Below are 19,872 nucleotides of genomic sequence, written 5' to 3'. Positions count from 1 at the left end.
ATAGAGTCTCACTCTGTTGCCCACAGGCTAGAGTGCCGTGGAGTCAGCCTAGCTCACAGCAACCTCAAATTCCTGGGCTCAAGCAGTCCTTCTGCCTCAGCCTCCTGAGTAGCTGGGACTACAGGCATGCGCCACCATGCCCAGCTCATTTTTTCTATATATTTTTAGTTGGCTAGTTAATTTATTTCTACTTTTTAGTAGAGACAGGGTCTCGCTCTTGCTCAGGCTGGTTTCGAACTCCTGACCTTGGGTGATTATCCTGCCTCGGCCTCCCAGAGTGGTAGGATTACAGGCATGAGCCACTGCACCTGGCCTCACCTCTTTACCTCAATTCACAGGATGCACCTGGCTCTAAAGGCCTATCAGGAGCTGCTGGCCACAGTGAATGAGATGGACATGTCTCCGGATGAGACTGTGAGGGAGAGCAGCCGCATCATCAAGAGTGAGGCCCTGCCCTGGCTCTCACCCCAGCCTTCCATATCTCTTGACTAGAATCTTTTCTCAGTCCCAACTTTGTCCATCTGTCCTTTTCTAAGCCTTTGAGACTGGCCCTTCCATTCCCTTTTCCTCATTCCTAGACAACATTTTCTACATGATGGAGTACCGAGAACTATTCCTGACACTGTTTCGAAAGTTCGATGAGAGATGCCAGCCTCACTCTTTCCTTCGTGACTTGGTAGAAACCACTCACCTCTTTCTCAAGATGTTGGAGCGGTTCTGTCGCAACCGTGGGAACCTGGTGGTGCAGGTACTGGGCAGCCCCAGGACGTAGAAAGAGCTGTGAGGAGAGAGCGCAGGACAGGGGGCCCTTTTTCCTCACGTGTTCTGCAGCTTAAGTTGATATGTTAGAACTACTCTGAATTAAGTGGCAAAGAGGTTTATTGGTATTGCCAGTATGAGTCCACCATAGTTTTCTTCTCCCATTAGATTAATTCCTGATCTGCTTTAAATGTCTTAATGAATTCAGGAAACATTTAACGAATATATACTAAATGCCAAGTACATAGACCCTGGAGAATTGTAATTTTAGAATTTAGTAATTATGCTTTACTATTTCCTCAGAATCATTATGGTGAGATGGAAAGAGCCTTAAATTGAAAGTTAAGTGGTCTGGAATCTATTCCTGTATTGGTTACTATTAGAATAAAGTCAAGGCTGGATGTGGTGGCTCATGCCTGTAATCCCAGCATTTGGGGAGGCCGAGGTAGGAGCATCACTTGAGGTTGGGAGTTCAAGACCAGCCTGGGCAACAAAGTGAGACCCTGTCTCTACAAAAAATTTTAAAAATAGCTGAGTATGGTGGTGCATGCCTGTAGTCCCAGCTATTTGGGAGGCTGAGGCCGAGGTAGAAAGATTGCTTGAGCCCAGGAGTTCTAGGTTGTAGTGAGCTATTTTACAATCAGGGCTCTATAGTATTATGTAATAATAGGTGCTGTCATTTATCATATGTTGACTATGGGTCAGACATTGTGCTAAGGTTTTCATGTAATCCTCACAGTAGCAATAGGGCATATAAACAAAGTGATTAAGCAACTTTTCCAAGGTCTTGTTAGTAAATTTCTGGCATTATTACTGAAATCCAGGTCTGCTAGACTCCAAAGCTTATGCTTCTAACCTTTGTTGTATTTGATTATAAATTCCATGAATTATAGGCTCACCCTGTAATTCTAGCATTTTGGGAGGCTAAGGCCAGGAGTTTGAGACCAGCCTGAGCAACCTATTAATAGTAAGACCCTATGTCTACAAAAAATAAATAAAGTAGCTGGGTGTGGTGGTGCACGCCTATAGTCCCAAATATTTAGGAGGCTGAAGCAGGAGGATCGCTGGAGCCCAGTAGTTGGAGGCTGCAGTGACCTATGGTGATACCATTGCACTCTAGCCTGGGCAACAGAGTGAAACCCTGTCTCAAAATAAACAAAAAAGGCCAGGCCGGGCGCGGTGGCTCACGCCTGTAATCCTAGCTCTCTGGGAGGCCGAGGCGGGCGGATTGTTCAAGGTCAGGAGTTTGAAACCAGCCTGAGCAAGAGCGAGACCCCGTCTCTACTATAAATAGAAAGAAATTAATTGGCCAACTAATATATACAAAAAATTAGCCGGGCATGGTGGCGAATGCCTGTAGTCCCAGCTACTTGGGAGGCTGAGGCAGGAGGATCGCTTGAGCCCAGGAGTTTGAGGTTGCTGTGAGCTAGGCTGACGCCACGGCACTCACTCTAGCCTGGGCAACAAAGCGAGACTCTGTCTCAAAAAAAAAAAAAAAAAAACAAAAAAAGGCCAGGCGTGGTGGCTCACACCTGTGATCCTAGCACTCTAGGAGGCCGAGGCGGGCAGATTGCTTCAGGAGTTCGAAACTAGCCTGAGCGAGATCCCGTCTCTACTAAAAATAGAAAGAAATTAATCGACCAACTAAAAATATACAAAAAATTAGCCGGGCATGGTGGCACATGCCTATAGTCCCAGCTACTCGGGAGGCTGAGGCAGGAGGATCACTTGAGCCCAGGAGTTTGAGGTTGCTGTGAGCTAGGCTGATGGCACGGCACTCACTCTAGCCTGGGCAACAAAGTGAGACTCTGTCTCCAAAAATAAAAAAATAATAATAATAAACAAAAAAAATTCCTTGAATGGAGCATGAACCTCAAGGGCCCCCCCCCCCTTTCATCCTGTTTTTTTTTTTGAGACAGAGTCTCACTCTGCTGCCCAGGATAGAGTGCCATGGCATCAGCCTAGCTCACACAAACCTCAAATTCCTGTGTTCAAGCGATCCTTCTGTCTCAGTAGCTGGGACTACAGGCATATGCCACCATGGTTGGCTCATTTTTCCTATGTTTTTAGTTGGCCAATTAATTTCTTTCTATTTATAGTAGAGACAGGGTCTCACTCTTGCTCAGGCTGGTTTCAAACTCGACCTTGAGCAATCTTCCCGCCTCTGCCTCCCAGAGTGCTAGGATTACAGGCGTGAGCCACCGCACCTGGCCTCTGTTTGACTTTTGAGTCAAACCACACCAAAGACTGGTTCATAGCCATGACTTGAGGGAAGCAAGATTTAGGTATTGACTCACTTTCCTGCTTTTCAAGAAAAAAAAATTATAGGCTTTTTTTACATAGTACTTTGTATTTTACAAAGCCTTTTCATGTGTCTTATTTGATCCTCAGCCTCTGTTCTTGCTATAGACTTCTTAAGACATCACTGCTTTTAGAAAACCTCTGACCTTTAGAATGGGTCGTGTGCTGAGTTGTGCCATGGCATTTAAAAAATTTTTTTTGCCCTATTTTACCCATGGCTGCTGTGGGAAATGCTATGGCATTTTATGCTCACCCACATTGTAGCTCCTGCTTACACTGCAATGTAATTACCTGTTTACTTACCTGTCTCCCCTACCAGAGTAGAAGTTCCTCAAGGGTAAGGAAATACACTGTCCACTCTTGCATCCCATTGCCTATGAGTAGCACATAATGGGCACTCTGTGAATGTCCAGCTAATTAATTAGTTTTGTAATAGAGAAGATGTCGATGGGAAAAAGGCCTTCTTAGCTCTCTTGCCATCCTAATACAGTTCTTTCCCCACAGAACAAACGAAAGAAGAGAAAGAAGAAAAAGAAAGTCCTAGACCAGGCTATTGCTCCTGGCAATGTCCCACATAGCCCAGGAGAACTGGAGGCTGTGTGGCCAGCCCTGGCTGAGCAGCTACAGTTCTGTGCCCAGGTAGGTGGCTACAGAAATCCTATCTTTCTGAAGGACAGTGCTCTGGGCAGACAATCTAGGTTCCCCCCTACCCCTGCCCGACTCTGTACCCATAGCCTTATCCATCTCTAGGATCCTGAGCTCGGCGTAGACTCCATGGTTCCCTTTGATGCGGCCTCAGAGGTGCCAGTGGAAGAGCAGCGGGCGGAAGCCATGGTGCGGATCCAAGACTGTCTCCTGGCTAGCCAGGCCCCGCAGGCCCTGACCCTCCTGCGGTCTGCCCGGTAAGGACTCTGCCCATCCACCCTCCTGGGCTTTGGGGGCAAGAGGAGCCCATCACTGTGGTACAGGGTTGTCAGTCCTCCAAAGAGAGAAGTCCCACCACAGGCTTCTCTCTGGGACTCGGAACTGAGCACTGACTCCTGGGGAGTATTGATTGGTTTGTTGGAGGGTTTTGGTGCTTTTTGAAAAACATCAGAAAGCACAGTTAATTAGAAAGAAAAATGAAGATACAGTAAATTCTCATTTAATGTCATTGATAGGTTCTTGGAAACTGCAACTTTAAGTGAAATGATATATAACAAAACCAATTTTATTTTTCTTATAATGTTATAAGGATATTTTGAACAAAATGATGTTGTTAGAGGACTCGCTGTGTTTTTTTTTTTAATTTTACAGAATCACTTTCATTCCCATTACCCAGTAATTAACGTTATTTTTGGTGGCTGTAGAATATTTTATTCCCATGCCTTGGGTTGTCCTCTAGTTTTGGACAATAGGTTAGATTCCAGAAAGCTTCCTGGGTCCTGGGGCTCCAGCCTGGTTTTTTTCCCCTGAGATAGGGTCTTGCTGTGTTGTCCAGGCTGGTCCCAAATTCCCAAGCTCAAGCGACCCTCTCTAGCAGCTGGAGTACAGGCGTGAGCCAGCACACCCAGCTTCCCATGTATGGACTCACAGGCTCAGGTCTCCACACGCACATACCCTCCAGAGGGCCGCGACAACGGCGAGGGTCCCGGGCAGGGAAACATACCCAGAAAACTGCACAAGTTGTGGTGCAGTCACCCTGCAGAGGGTCAGGACACCGCCGCTGCCCACTGCTCCTCCTCACACCTTACCACCCTTCTGTTCTTTACTTTTCTAGGACTGAGGCTTGAGCCTGAGGGAACACCAAGCAGGCTCAAGGCCTGCCCTTACTGCGAAAGGCCGAGGGCTTCCGCTCTGGGCCCTGTGTTTTGTTTCACTTAAAGTTACAGTTTCTAAGATCCTATTGATAATGTGAAGTGAGGACTTACTGTAATTCTAGCCAAAGATAAATATCATTAACATTTTGATGAGAATCCTTCCAGAGTTATTTATTTATGAATGAATGAATGAATGACAGTCTCACTCTGGTGCCCGGGCTAGAGTGCCGTGGCGTCAGCCTAGCTGGCAACAACCTCAAATTAATGGGCTCAAGTGATCCTTCTGCCTTAGTCTCCTGAGTAACTGGGACTACAGGCACAAGCCACCACACTTGGCTAACTCTTCCATTTTTAGTAGAGACAGGGTCTCACTCTTGCTCAGGCTGGCCTTGAACTCCTGAGCTCAAGTGATCCTCTGGCCTCGGCCTCCCAGAGTGCTAGGATTACAGGCATGAGCCACTGCGCGTGGCCATGCCTGGCTAATTTTTTTTTTTTTTTTGAGACAGAGTCTTGCTTTGTTGCCCAGGCTAGAGTGAGTGCCGTGCCATCAGCCTAGCTTACAGCAACCTCAAACTCCTGGGCTCAAGCAATCCTTCTGCCTCAGCCTCCCGAGTAGCTGGGACTACAGGCATGTACCACCATGCCCGGCTAATGTTTTCTATATATATATCAGTTGGCCAATTCATTTATTTCTATTTATGTTAGAGACGGGGTCTTGCTCTTGCTCAGGCTGGTCTCGAACTCCTGACCTTGAGCAATCCGCCCACCTTGGCCTCCCAGAGTGCTAGGATTACAGGCATGAGCCACCACGCCTGGCCAATGCCTGGCTAATTTTAAAATTTTTTGTAGAGACAGTCTCACTGTGTTATTTAGGCTGTTCTTGAACTCCTGGCCTCAAGCAGTCCTCCTGCCTTTGCCTCCTATAGTGCTAGGATTACAAGGATGAGCTACCTTGTCTGACCTCTTATATGATTTTTTTTAGGAGGAAAATTTCCCTAGAGTATTTATTTTATCCCTGAGATAACAGTTTGCATTCTGTTTCTGGCTGACAAATGAAGAGAGTCTAAGTTCCTTCTCCCACTTCAAATTATAAATCAGATTTCCTCTGGTTAAAGCCTTTTTTCTAGGCCGGCACGGTGGCTTATGCCTGTAATCCTGGTACTATGGGAGGCTGAGATGGGAGGATCACTCAAGGTCAGGAGTTCGAAACCAGCCTGAGCAAGAGCAAGACCCCCGTCTGTACTAAAAATAGAAAGAAAGTAATTAGCCAACTAAAAATATATAGAAAAAATTAGCTGGGCATGGTGGTACATACCTGTAGTCCCAGCTACCTGGGAGGCTGAGGCAGGAGGATCACCTGAGCCCAGGAGTTTGAGGTTGCTGTGAGCTAGGCTGACGCCACGGCACTCTAGCCTGGGCAACAAAGTGAGACTCTGTCTCAAAAAAACAAAAAGTCTTTTTTCTGTCTGTGCTCCAGGGAAGTATGGCCAGAAGGAGATGTGTTTGGCTCTCAAGACATTTCCCCAGAGGAAGAGATCCAATTGCTGAAACAAATCCTCTCTGCTCCGCTTCCCCGTGAGTCTCCACTCTTTCACGTCTATCTCCTTCCAGCTCTTTTCCACAACCAGCATAACAGACCCAGTCATCCTCGCTCTGTCTATAGGGCAAGAGGGGCCAGAGGAACAAGGAGCAGAAGAAGAAGAGGAAGAAGATGAGGAAGATGAGGAGTTGCAAGTGGTCCAGGTGTCAGAGAAAGAATTTAATTTTCTGGACTACCTAAAACGGTGCGGGCTGAGAAGATGAAGTTGGTCCCAGCCAGGGTGGTGATTGTGCAGCTGTGAGGTGAGCAGTGTCTTTCCTATGCTGACTTCCTCCTTCTCTCCCTGTTTTGGTGCAGCTTCGCATGCTCAACTGTCGTCAGAGCCTATGTGCTGCTGCTGCGGAGCTACCGGCGGAACAGTGCTCACACTAACCACTGTGTTGTCAAGATGCTGCACCGGCTGGCCCATGACCTCAAAATGGAAGCCTTACTTTTCCAGCTCTCAATTTTCTGCGTCTTCAATAGGCTGCTTAGTGACCCTGCTGCTGGCGCCTACAAAGTGAGGGGATACCAAGGAGTGGGGGTCTGGAAGGGTATGAGAATTCTGTAATAAAGGAATAATCTCCAGGAGATAAAGGACTCTGAGAAATGTCAAGGGCTAGGAGATGAGAAAATGGTGAGGAAGTAGGCAGACAGGTTGAGGGATCTGCATAGGAAAGACAGAAGAGAGAGTCTGAGTGAGGAGGGGGCAGCTGGGAACAGGCATAGAGAAAATACCTAGAGGGCCAGGTTTGTGTATACCTGGGGCAGACGCCTCATAACAGCCTCCCTCTTCTACAGGAGCTAGTGACTTTTGCCAAATACATCCTGGGCAAGTTCTTTGCGCTGGCTGCTGTCAACCAAAAAGCCTTTGTGGAGCTGCTTTTCTGGAAAAACACAGCTGTGGTTCGAGAGATGACTGAAGGCTATGGCTCCCTGGATGGCGGGTGAGCAGCTTGGGAATGGGGAAGGATGGGCTGTAGGGGAAGGTGACATAGAGTCACAGAGTGTCAAAGCTATAAGAGCTTGGGGATCATTTAGTCTACTATTTCTTTCCCTATCATAGGTAAATAAACAAACAGGTCCAGGAGGTGAAATGCTTTACCTAAGGTTATCCAAGTGAGGAATAGGGACTGGAGCCTAAGTCTCCTGTCTACTCCATTTTTTTTTTCCTTCACCAGCCTTCATGGAGGTGTTTACTGTTGGGGGTGAGGTGGCCTCTCCCAAAATGTACTGGGAATCTGTAAGGATTTATAGAATTGTTTGTCCACTTTCTTTTAGCATCTCAGCTCCTCTCCTTTCACATTTCTCTTTCTGCCATGATACTTTCAGTCCCTGGAGTGTTAGGATCCACAGTGTTAGGATCCACAGAAAATCTCTAGGTTTTATTTTTGGGTTCCTAAGAGGAAGGAAGAGAGTAAGGGGAAGAAGCACACCTTAGGCCTTCTCTAGCTGGCTTCTTTGAGTTACCTGCCTCGCCCTTGTTCCTTTCAGAACTCATCAGAGAGGACCTTTGGTCTCTTCTTTCTGGGCCAACAACCTAAATGCTTCCCTTCCCCTTTCTTACTCAGGTCTTCTGGTCGCAGAGCCCCTGCCTGGAGCCCAGAGGAGGAGGTTCATCTTCGGGAACTGTACCTCGCCCATAAGGACATGGAAGGTGTGAGGCCTTGAGATCTCAAGAGTTTATGAAGAGGGCAGCCTGAGCTCCAGGACCCCTCGTTACTGCCTCACTCCTTCTCCACCCCAGGTCAGGATGTGGTGGAAGTCATTTTGGCACACCTGAATTCTGCTTCTCGAACTCGTAAGCAGATCATCCACCATCTGGTACGGCTGGGACTGGCTGACAGTGTCAAGGACTTCCAAAGGTAGAGGTGCATGCTCTGGAGGGAATTGGCATGGAGAATCCTCCGTTTACTACCTGGGCCGCCTCTTCTACTGCCACCTCCCTAAACAGGAAAGGAACCCATATTGTACTGTGGACAGAAGATCAGGAGCTGGAGCTGCAGCGACTTTTTGAGGAGTTCCAGGACTCAGATGGTAAGTGAGGTGGAAGTTCAGGGAACCTCTGAGATGAGAACCAAGCTGTTCATTTCCCCCCCCCCTACTCTTAGTCTATTCAGGGACAGATTATCCCATCCACATACTATATTGGTATCATTTTTGGGGGAATTGAGCTAGCCTCTTCACAGAGACCTCTCATTTCTTGGTAATCCCTTTCCCTTGTTACTCTTGGATATTCACACACTCCCTCTCTATAGACGTCCTGGGTAATATTATGAAGAACATCACAGCCAAACGCTCACGGGCTCGAATAGTAGATAAACTATTGGCTCTGGGGCTGGTGGCTGAGCGGCGGGAGCTCTACAAGAAACGGCGGAAGAAGTTGGCACCCTCTAGCTTGGTAACAATCTTACCCTGGCTCTGCTGGCTTGGGCCCACTCCCCCTGAAGTGCTCCTTAGGAGTAGCCCACCTAGATTGTTCCTGCCTAGATCGGTTCTGACTAGGTCCCTCCAGTGGGGTGGTCAGGAACCAGAACACTCTTAAATTCCTCATGTTGCCCCATTTTTCATTCCCTATCACAATGAATTTTAGCCCAGTGGTGAGAAATCCCTACAAGATTTTTCCCAGGGTGATCTAGAAGAAGAGGAACACCTGCCAGAGGAAGAGAGTGAAGAGGATGAAGAGAAAGGGGAGGGCTCAGATGCAGAGCAAGTCCAAGGCAGCTCATTCCTTTCAACTGAAAACCTTGGTCAAAGCCTGCATCAGGAAGGTAAGGATTTTGGTGGGAGAAATGTCTCAGGTGTAGGGGTTAGGAGTAGGGGCCAAATGTAAGTTTCCCTATTTCCTGTAGGCTTTTCTGCTCCCCTCCTGTGGCTCCGGAACTGCCTGATTCGAGTAGCAAATGATCGGGAAGAGGATGGTGAGTGGACAGTTGATGGTAGGAGGACTAGAGTATTAGAGGCTGCTGGAGGCCTGGTCAAGGGATGGAGGACCAGTTCTTTCTTCACGTCTTCACTGTATGGCTATTGACCCTGTCCTAGGCTGCTCTCAGGCAGTTCCATTGGTGCCGCTGACAGAGGAAAATGAGGAAGCAATGGAAAACAAACAGTTTCAGCAGCTGTTGTGCAAGCTAGGAATTCGGCCCCCTGCCTCTGAGCAGGTAAGTATACCAGTTACAGTGTCAGCTAAGGCGTGTTATCCTGTTTCAAAATACATCTCCTCTTCTTCAATCTAGTTGCCAACTAGGTCCTTCTATTGCCCTCTCTGTCCTCTTCATTGTCCTCAGTGCCATCTCTGTCCTTGTTGTCCTCTCCATGTTGGTGATCTCTGACCAAGACTCCTGTGGAATCTCTTCTGTTAGTCTTTCTCTCTTCCTCTGCAATCTTTCCTTCCTCTAAATTCTTCTAGACTCCCCCTATATTTATCTTTCTAAAATATAGGGTTTTTTTGTTTTTGTTTCTGTTTTTGAGACAAAGTCTCACTCTGTCGCCTGGGCTAGAGTCCAGTGGCATCATCATAGCTCACAGCAACCTCAAACTCCTGGGCTCGAGTGATACTCCTGCCTCAGCCTCCCTAGTAGCTGGGACTACAGGTGCGCACCATGACGCCTGGCTAATTTTTCTATTTTTGTAGAGACAAGGTATTGCTCTTGGTCAGGCTGGTCTCAAACTCCTGACCTCAAGCAATCCTCCTGCCTTGGCCTCCCAGAGTGCTAGGATTATAGGCACTAGCCATCTCACCCAGCCTAAAATATAGTTTTGCTTACAGTCATCCCTCAGTATCTATAAGGGATGGGTTCCAGGAGCCTCCCTAACCACCACCACCCCTGCAAATATCAGCATCTGCAGGTCCCTTGTGTAAAATGGTGTAGTATTTACATGTGACCTATACACATACTCCCGTATACTTTATTTTATTTTATTTATTTATTTATTTTTGAGACAGAGTCTCACTTTGTTGCCCAGGCTAGAATGAGTGCCATGGCATCAGCCTAGCTCACAGCAACCTCAATCTTACGGGCTCAAGTGATCCTCCTGCCTCAGCCTCTCAAGTAGCTGGGACTACAGGCATGCGCCACCATGCCTGGCTAATTTTTTGTATATATATTTTTTGTTGGTCAATTAATTTCTTTCTATTTTTTTGGCAGAGACGTGATCTCGCTCAGGCTGGTTTCAAACTCCTGACCTCGAGCAATCCGCCTGCCTCGGCCTCCTAGAGTGCTAGGATTACAGGCGTGAGCCACCACGCCCAGCCCTCCCGTATACTTTAAATCATCTCTAGATTTTTTTTTTTTTCCTGAGATAGAGTCTCACTGTGTTGCCCAGGCTAGAGTGCTGTGGCATCAGCCTAGCTCACAGCAACCTCAAACTCCTGGGCTCAAATGATCCTCCTGCCTCAGCCTCCCGAGTAGCTGGGACTACAGGTGTGTGCCATTATGCCCGGCTAACTTTTTTTTTTTTTTTTTTTTTTTTTTTTGAGACAGAGTCTCGCTTTGTTGCACAGGCTAGAGTGAGTGCCATGGCATCAGCCTAGCTCACAGCAACCTCAAACTCCTGGGCTCAAGCAATCCTGCTGCCTCAGCCTCCCGAGTAGCTGGGACTACAGGCATGCGCCACCACGCCCGGCTAATTTTATATATATATATTAGTTGGCCAATTAATTTCTTTCTATTTATAGTAGAGACGGGGTCTTGCTCTTGCTCAGGCTGGTTTCGAACTCCTGACCTCGAGCAATCCGCCCGCCTCGGCCTCCCAGAGTGCTAGGATTACAGGCTTGAGCCACCGCGCCCGGCCCCGGCTAACTTTTTTTTCTGTTTTTAGTTGTTTGGCTAATTTCTTTCTATATATAGTAGAGATGGGGTCTTGCTCTTGCTCAGTCTGGTCTCGAACTCCTGAGCTCAAGCAATTCTCCCACCTCGGTCTCCCAGAGTGCTAAGATTGTAGGCTTGAGTCACCTTGCCCAGCCTCTAGATTATTTTTATTGTTTATTTTTCCTGAATGTTTTTACTCTGCAGTTGGTTGACTCTGTAGATGCAGAACCCACATATATGGAGGGCCTACTATATATCACTTCCCTGTCCAAAACACTTAATGGTCCCTTACATCTTGCAGGACAGAATCCTCAACCTCCAAGTGGCATGCTTAGCCAACTTTTGCAGCCTCACAGCTGTGCCACCCACACATCTATTTTACACTGTAGTCATCCTGGACTATTTTCCATCCTTCAAACAAGGGCTTTTTCATGCCTCCAAATGGTTGATCATGCCAGTTCCTCTACTGGAAGGCTATAACCACACATACAAAGTGACATGTTATATGCACACACAAATGCACATCATACCTGTCTTCCTGATGAACCGATACCCAACCTTCAAGAGTCATCTCAATTGTCACCCATTCAGAGAAGCAGTCCTTATTCTTTCAACCACTAAAGTAAAAATAATCACTTTGGCTGCTTGGATTTGTTCATTCCCTTGATATAGCCTTGATCCTGTGGTATTATAGTACATTTACACTTTTTCCCATTAGATTGTGAGTTCCTTGAGAACAAGGATCAAACCTCATTCACCTGGGTCCTCCTGTATGACCCTCCCAACTTTGATCTAAAGGGTTCGTACCTAATCCTTTAAATCCTGAGGATCTATTCATTTATTAATTAACAGCTATATTTACTGGGAATCTCCTAATGTAGCAGGCACTGTGCTAGAACACTGGTGTATATTGGATAAATAAGTAACAAGTAGAAGATTCACAACCTTTTTTGGATCTTTACCAATGTTGAATCATATTTATTTAATGAATAATACTAAAACCTGGTGAGCTAGAGACTGATTCTTTCCCTTCGCTGTCATTTTCAACTTCTTTGCCCCTGTAGGAAACTTTCTGGCGAATTCCAGCCAAGCTGAGTCCCACCCAGCTCCGGAGGGTAGCAGCTTCTTTGAGTCAACCAGAGGAGGAGAAAAAGCTGCAGTCAGAGCTAGAACCCAAGGTCCCTGGAGAGCAAGGCCCCAATGAGGAGCACCATAAAGAGCACCGAGCACAAGCCCTGAAGGCTCTCTTGGCAGCCCGTAAAAAGAAAGCAGGCTTGGCGTCCTCAGAGGGTAATAGTGTGACTGCTCATCTGTTGAGTACTTACCATGTGCCAGCCATGTTGGTCTGGAAGCCTAATAAGGTACTTTGAGAATTTGAGGACTCAGTTGCCTAATTTTGTGTCTTTTTTTTTTTTTTGAGAAAGAGTCTCACTCTTGTTGCCCTAGCTAGAGTGCCATGGTGTCAGCCTAGCTCAGAGCAACCTCAAACTCCTGGGCTCCAACGATCCTCCTGCCTCAGCCTCTCGAGTAGCTGGGACTACAGGCATGTGCCAACATGCCCGACTACTTTTTTTATATATATATTTTTAGGGGGCCAATTCATTTGTTTCTATTTATAGTAGAGACGGGTCCTCACTCTGGTTTCGAACTCCTGGCCTTGAGCGATCCGCCCGCCTCAGCCTCCCAGAGGGCTAGGATTATAGGCGTGAGCCACCGCGCCCAGCCTCTAATTTTGTGTCTTTTATGTTCATGTTAGAGGAGGAAACTCCTAGTGGGAAAGAGCATCTGAAGGCAGCACCCAGGAAGCGACAACTGCTGGACAGTGATGAGGAACAGGAGGAAGATGAGCATAGAAACAGAGGTAGGGAGTTTGATTAGAACCTTCTTTTTCTTCTAATCTCTATCACTGTTTTCTTTAATCCTAAAGACAAACTCTACCACCCTCCCTTACGCCTTAACATATTAAAATATTCTGTCTTTCTCTCTCACCCCTGTCATTCCCATAGCTCCAGGATTCCAAAAGAAGAAACGGTTTCAGATTGAAGATGAAGATGAGAATGACTGAAGAGCCAAAAGCTTAGGGATAGAGATAGACCCATTTTTAGATGGTGAGAGTTGGAGGCATCATACATGGCACAGACACTCCTCTTACTGGACATAAGCAGCAGAGTCCTGGGCTTTGCCATGGACTTAGGACCAAGAAATTTCAGCAACAGTGTTGGCCCCCTCTGTTGTCAGTCTATGCTTCTCCCAGTTTTATCAATATGTCCCAGCAGCTATCTGGAGATTTACTTCTCCTCTTCTAGGAACCATTTCTGTTGGTAATTAGAGCCCCAGGACAAATGAGAGGAGTGAGTGAAATATAGAAAACATCCTGGACCCCTTTGATTGATCTGTTATTGTTGGCCTTCTCTTGGCCACCAAATGGGGAGCTTTATGACATGATGGATGGGGGTTTTGCACCACTTTTAGAAGGTACCAGATGCCTCTGTCCTCATTTTCTTTCCTATGATCATCCCCTAGACACCAGATTGAGCCTAGTTCCTGCAGTTGAGACAGAGTTGCAATATAGTACTCCCTAGATAATTAGCATGTTTTGGTTTGTGTTTGGTATTCAATTAAACACATAAAATTAAAAGTTGCTGATATGACTCTGACTTGTTCAATCTGTCTATGTTTCCCAACCCTTCCTCTGCCATGTTCTTGAAAGAAGAACTTTAAACTTTTACAGTTAAAAGAGACCAACAAAACTTCCCTTTTCTTCTGTTCTCCCCCTTTCCCCATAGGGGACACACTTAGTCTAGGCTAAATCCTTAGAGGGAATAGAGTATGCAGCAAGAAGCAGGAGCCATAAAGGAAGAAAAAGCCAATTTGTAGGCACGGGCAGAGAAGAGGACAAAATCTGGCAGGAAAGATATGGATAAATATTACAAATGTCATGTCCTTAACTTTTCTTAGAAACTATCAGCTTTCTTGCTCCCTTGTGTTTCCAGCTGAGGTAGCGTGAAGGTGAGATTCGGAGATTCAGAAAATAATAGCCATTCAGATCGGGGAGGCAAAAGATGCCTTTGGATTGTCTTGTTTCTTTTTCTTTTTATTTATTTATTGTTTGGAAACAGGGTCTCACTCTGATGCCCAGGCTGTAGTGCACTGATGTCATCATAGCTCATTACAACATCAAACTCCTGGGCTCAAGCGATCTTCCTGGTGCAGCCTCCTGGGTACCTAGACTACACGTGTGCACCACCACGCCCAGCTACTTTTTGTATATTTTGTAGAGATGGGGTCAAACTCAGGCTGGTCTTGAACTGCTGGCCTCAAGTTATCCTTCCAGGCTGAGCACAGTGGCTCAGGCCTGTAATCCTAGCACTCTGGGAGGCCGAGGCGGGCGGATTGCTTGAGGTCAGGAGTTCAAAACCAGCCCGAGCAAGAGCGAGACCCCGTCTCTACTATAAAGAGAAAGAAATTAATTGGCCAACTAATATATATAGAAAAAATTAGCTGGGCATGGTGATGCATGCCGGTAGTCCCAGCTACCTGGGAGGCTGAGGCAGTAGGATCATTGAGCCAGGAGTTGAGGTTGCTATGAGCTAGGCTGACGCCACGGCACTCACTCTAGCCTGGGCAACAAAGCAGGACAGTGTCTCAAAAAAAAAAAAAAAAAGTTATCCTTCTACCCTGGCCTCCCCAAAGTACTATAATTACACAGTAAGCCACTGTGCTGGCTACTCCAATATTTCTTTATTTTTTATTTTATTTTATTTTTTTTGAGACAGAGTTTCACTTTGTTGCTCAGGCTAGAGTGAGTGCCGTGGCGTCAGCCTAGCTCACAGCAACCTCAAACTCCTGGGCTCAAGCAATCCTGCTGCCTCAGCCTCCCGAGTAGCTAGGACTACAGGCATGTGCCACCATGCCCGGCTAATTTTTTCTATATATATTAGTTGGCCAATTAGTTTCTTTCTATTTATAGTAGAGACGGGGTCTCGCTCTTGCTCAGGCTGGTTTCCAACTCCTGACCTGGAGCAATCCGTCCGCCTCTGCCTCCCAGAGTGCTAGGATTACAGGCGTGAGCCACCATGCCTGGCCCCCCAATACTTCTTTAAAAAGAAAAAAAACAAGCCAGGTGCTGCGGCTCATGCCTGTAATCCTAGCACTCTGGGAGGCCAAGGTGGGTGGATTGTTTGAGCTCAGGAGTTGAAGACCAGCCTGAGCAAAAGCGAGACCCCATCTCTACTAAAAATAGAAATTAGCTGGACAACTAAAAACATACATAGAAAAAATTATCCAGGCATAGTGGCACATGCCTGTAGTCCCAGCTACTTGGGAGGCTGAGGCAGTAGGATCGCTTGAGCCCAGGAGTTTGAGGTTGCTGTGAGGTAGGCTGACACCATGGTACTCTAGCCCAGGCAACAGAGCAAGACTGTCTCAAAAAAGAAGAAAGAAAGAAAACATATATTTACCCATGTAATTACCATTTCTTATGCTCTTCATTTCTTTTAGTACATCCATATTTTAAATGGAAGTTACTTTCTTTCTGCCTGAGGACTCATTAAAACTTCTACCATTGCCGGGTGGTGAATTCTTTCAGGTTTTAAGTATATTTTTGTATTTTTGAGGTACAATTTGTATAACATTCACTTTAACCATTTTGAAGTTTACAATTCAGTAGCTTTTAGTATATTTACAATGTTGTGCAACTATCACCACAATCTAATTCAAGAACATTTTCATCACCCCAGAAAAGAAACCACATACCCATTATTTTAAAAAAATCTTTCACTTCCATCCTGGGTTATTTTCTGCCCCATCTAGCCTATTGGCTTTCCATATGCCTAAGGGATGCCTCTTGAGACCGAGGCTAGGGCTCCAGGAATCTAATTGAATCACTCTCCCTTAAATTATACCACCCAGGGTCATAGATCAAATAAAGTTTTAGCTGTAGGTACTGCTAATGGAGCTTAAAAGAATGAGTCACATATTAGTACTACAGTACATTGGTTCCACCCTCAAACTACATCCACTCCACATTTTTGACCTAGACTCTTTGTTGCCCAGGCTAGAGTGCTGTGGCATCAGCCTAGCTCACAGCAACCTCAAACTCCTGGGCTCAAGCAATCCTTCTGCCTCAGCCCCCCGAGTAGCTGGGACTACAGGCATGTGCCACCATGCCTGGCTAATTTTTTCTATATATTTTTAGTTGGCCAATTAGTTTCTTTCTATTTATAGTAGAAAAGCAGTCTCACTCTTGCTTAGGCTGGTTTCGAACTCCTGACCTCGAGCAATCCACCCGCCTCGGCCTCCCAGAGTGCTAGGATTACAGGTGTGAGCCACCGCACCCGGCCCAATTTCTTTCTATTTATAGTAGAGACGGGTCTCGCTCTTGCTCAGGCTGGTTTTGAACTTTTGACCTGAAGTAGTCCGCCTGCCTTGGCCTCCCAGAGAGCTAGGATTACAGGCATGAGCCACTGAGCCCGGCCTTGACCTAGACTCTTAAAATAGCTGACCCTCTAGGATTCCTCCCTCTGATCTCTTCCTTCTAAGTCATTTATCATTCTGATTGAGTTCATTCTTTTTTCAAAATTTCTTCCTAAAACATGCTTTTGATCTGTCACTGGCCTGCTCAAGAGCATTCGATGATTTCCACTTTTTTCAAGACAGAGTCTAGAAAGTACCAAGCCTGATCTTGGCAAATCTTCGCAGCCTCACTGCCATGCCTGAACACACTCATATTTTATACTGTTGCCCCCTTGACTATTTTCAAAATCACCACAAAACAGACCTTTTCATGCCACTAAGCTTTTGATACCATGTCAGTCCCTCTGCTGGAGGGTCCTACTCAACCCTTAGTTCATCTTTAAGAATCAGCTCAGGCCGGGCGCGGTGGCTCACGCCTGTAATCCTAGCACTCTGGGAGGCCGAGGCGGGCGGATTGCTCAAGGTCAGGAGTTCAAAACCACCCTGAGCAAGAGCGAGACCCCGTCTCTACTATAAATAGAAACAAATCAATTGGCCAACTAATATATATAGAAAAAATTAGCCGGGCATGGTGGCGCATGCCTGTAGTCCCAGCTACTCGGGAGGCCGAGGCAGGAGGATTGCTTGAGCCCAGGAGTTTGAGGTTGCTGTGAGCTAGGCTGACGCCATGGCACTCACTCTAGCCTGGGCAACAAAGCAAGACTCTGTCTCAAAAAAAAAAAAAAAAAAAAAAAAAAAAAAAAAAAAGAATCAGCTCAGGTTGCTCCCCTTGGTTGTGGGGTCCTCATTGGCATTGAGGCTGCAGCAGTGATAGTGAACTTACTTTACCTTGTGCATGACCACTGGGTTCATGTGCGTGTCCCTTTGGGATTTGTCTTTGGATGTTATCTAGACAGAATGAGGAAAAGCTAACTGCCTTCTGGAATAAGAGTATGTTATTTAAAAGGGAATTGAGATCCACTGAAGAAGTTATCTGGAAGTAAAAACTGGCTGAATTACAGAATGTTCACATTTGAAAAGTTATGAGAGGCCGGGCGCAGTGGCTCACGCCTGTAATCCTAGCACTCTGGGAGGCCGAGGCAGGCGGATTGTTCCAGGTCAGGAGTTCGAAACTAGCCTGAGCAAGAGCGAGACCCCGTCTCTACTATAAATAGAAACTAATTGGCCAACTAATATATATAGAAAAAATTAACCGGGCATGGTGGCACATGCCTGTAGTCCCAGCTACCTGGGAGGCTGAAGCAGCAGGATTGCTTGAGCCCAGGAGTTTGAGGTTGCTGTGAGCTAGGCTGACGCCATGGCACTCACTCTAGCCTGGGCAACAAAGTGAGACTCTGTCTCAAAAAAAAAAGAAAAAAAAAGTTATGAGAGAAATAATAACATGTTTATTTCAGAATTTGAAAAAAAAGAATCAGTTCAAGTTTGCTTACTTTTGTGAAGCAATCTGTCACTCTTTGAACCCTAAACCACGAGCAACCACTTTTATAGCTGGGATTTGTTCATTCCCCTGATAAGATACCACTATTACAGTGTTTCATCTTGTTTGTTTTTTTTTTCCCTGCTGGACTAGGAGCCCCTTGAAAGCAAGGATCATATTTCACTGCCTTTAGGTCTCAAAGGTACATTCATTAATACATCTAATTAACATATATTTGGTGCCTCTTGTACAGGAGTCACCGTGCTAAGTATTGAGTATCAGTTGGGAGTGATTACCCAAAGACTAGGTATATGTCAGTGAATAAAGCCATAATAAATAAAGATCCCAGCACTTGCAGGTCTTTACCACTGCAGTATTAAGCACAAAGTAAGAGTTAATACTAACAATGAAAATCTAGAGGCTGATTCTTCTCCTTTGCTGCCATTTTTAACTTCTTTGTCCCTATAGGAAAACTTCCTATAGAGTCCAGACAAGCTGAGTCCTGGGAAAGTTATTATAGATACTTCTTTGGATAACCCAGATAAGGTGAAAAAGCTTCAACCAGAGCTAGAACCTGAAGTCACTGGAGAGCAATGGCCCTGTGAGGAGCACTGAACCAAGCCCTAAGGGCCTTCGTGTTAGCCAGCAAAAAGAAAGCAGGTCTGGTGTCTCTTGGGGATAGTAGCAGGAATGCTCATCTGTTGAGTACTTACCATGTACCAGCCACGTTGGTGTGGGAAGGCTAATGGAATTATTTGATACCTCCTATTTCAGTGGGAGACTAAGCTGATGGGGAATGGCAGATAAAAATAATACCCAAGGTTTTTAGAGCCATGAAAGTACTTTGTAAAGTTGGATACATGGTGCTACATTCAGCAAAACTCATAGAACTATACAATGCAGAGTGTGAAACCTAATGTAAACTATAGATTTTAGGTATAATAATAATGCACAATAGCTGGGCATGCTGATACATGCCTGTAGTCCCAGCTATTCAGGAGACTGAGGCAGAAGGCTGAGATCCTCGGGAGGATCACTTGAGCCCAGAAGTTCAAGTTCAGCCTGGGCAACATAGCAAGACAACCATTTAAAACAAAAAACCCCACTATAATTAAAAAATATAAGCACCACATGTACTCACCAGCAAATTGGTTTCACTGATCAACACCTAAGTGGACATATAGGAATAACATTTATTGGGTGCTGGGGAGATGGGAGGGGGAGGAGGGGATGGGTATATACATACATAATGAGTGGGATGCGCACCATCTGGGGGATGGACACACTTGAAGCTCTGACTGGGGGGGGGGATGGAGGGGGGAAGGCAACACACATAACCTAAACATTTGTACCCCTATAATATGGTGAAGTAGAGAAATAATAATAAATTACTATGGCATTTAAAATATATATAGTTCTAGCCAGGCGCTGTGGCTCACACCCGTAATCCTAGCACTCTGGGAGGCCGAAGCAGGCGGATTGCTCCAGGTCAGGAGTTCGAAACCAGCCTGAGCAAGTGCGAGACCCTGTCTCTACTATAAATAGAAAGAAATTAATTGGCCAACTAATATATATAGAAAAAATTAGCTGGGCATGATGGCGCATACCTGTAGTCCCAGCTACTCGGGAGGCTGAGGCAGCAGGATTGCTTGAGCCCAGGAGTTGAGGTTGCTGTGAGCTAGGCTGACGCCACAGCACTCTAGCCTGGGCAACAAAGCGAGACTCTTGTCT

The 19,872-nt window shown here is 46.1% G+C and overlaps 1 protein-coding gene and 1 pseudogene across 5 annotated transcripts in view; both read left to right on the top strand.

The window, feature by feature from the left end:
* TIMELESS (timeless circadian regulator) overlaps positions 1–13,900 on the top strand; it is a 32,371-nt gene extending 18,471 nt beyond the window's left edge. For all 5 annotated transcript variants that reach the window (XM_012753946.2, XM_012753899.2, XM_012753908.3 and 2 more), the window contains 18 exons: positions 339–442; positions 579–748; positions 3,565–3,699; positions 3,811–3,962; positions 6,337–6,434; positions 6,523–6,643; positions 6,757–6,958; positions 7,240–7,385; positions 8,010–8,095; positions 8,186–8,303; positions 8,393–8,475; positions 8,697–8,839; positions 9,032–9,209; positions 9,291–9,359; positions 9,481–9,599; positions 12,314–12,539; positions 13,006–13,110; positions 13,256–13,900. In XM_012753946.2, coding sequence (XP_012609400.2) covers positions 339–442; positions 579–748; positions 3,565–3,699; positions 3,811–3,962; positions 6,337–6,434; positions 6,523–6,643; positions 6,757–6,958; positions 7,240–7,385; positions 8,010–8,095; positions 8,186–8,303; positions 8,393–8,475; positions 8,697–8,839; positions 9,032–9,209; positions 9,291–9,359; positions 9,481–9,599; positions 12,314–12,539; positions 13,006–13,110; positions 13,256–13,314 — 2,314 coding nt within the window. In that variant the 3' untranslated portion in view covers positions 13,315–13,900. The remainder of the gene's footprint in view (positions 1–338; positions 443–578; positions 749–3,564; positions 3,700–3,810; positions 3,963–6,336; positions 6,435–6,522; positions 6,644–6,756; positions 6,959–7,239; positions 7,386–8,009; positions 8,096–8,185; positions 8,304–8,392; positions 8,476–8,696; positions 8,840–9,031; positions 9,210–9,290; positions 9,360–9,480; positions 9,600–12,313; positions 12,540–13,005; positions 13,111–13,255) is intronic.
* A 3,592-nt stretch (positions 13,901–17,492) lies between these two features.
* LOC142873441 (NADH dehydrogenase [ubiquinone] 1 beta subcomplex subunit 1 pseudogene) lies at positions 17,493–17,707 on the top strand (annotated as a pseudogene).
* The last annotated feature ends 2,165 nt before the right edge of the window (positions 17,708–19,872 follow it).

This window comes from Microcebus murinus, chromosome 10 (genome assembly GCF_040939455.1).
Source record: "Microcebus murinus isolate Inina chromosome 10, M.murinus_Inina_mat1.0, whole genome shotgun sequence".
Taxonomy (NCBI): Eukaryota; Metazoa; Chordata; class Mammalia; order Primates; family Cheirogaleidae; genus Microcebus; species Microcebus murinus.
Note: the sequence above shows the minus strand (reverse complement) of the source record. Positions and strands in the feature narration are given on the sequence as shown.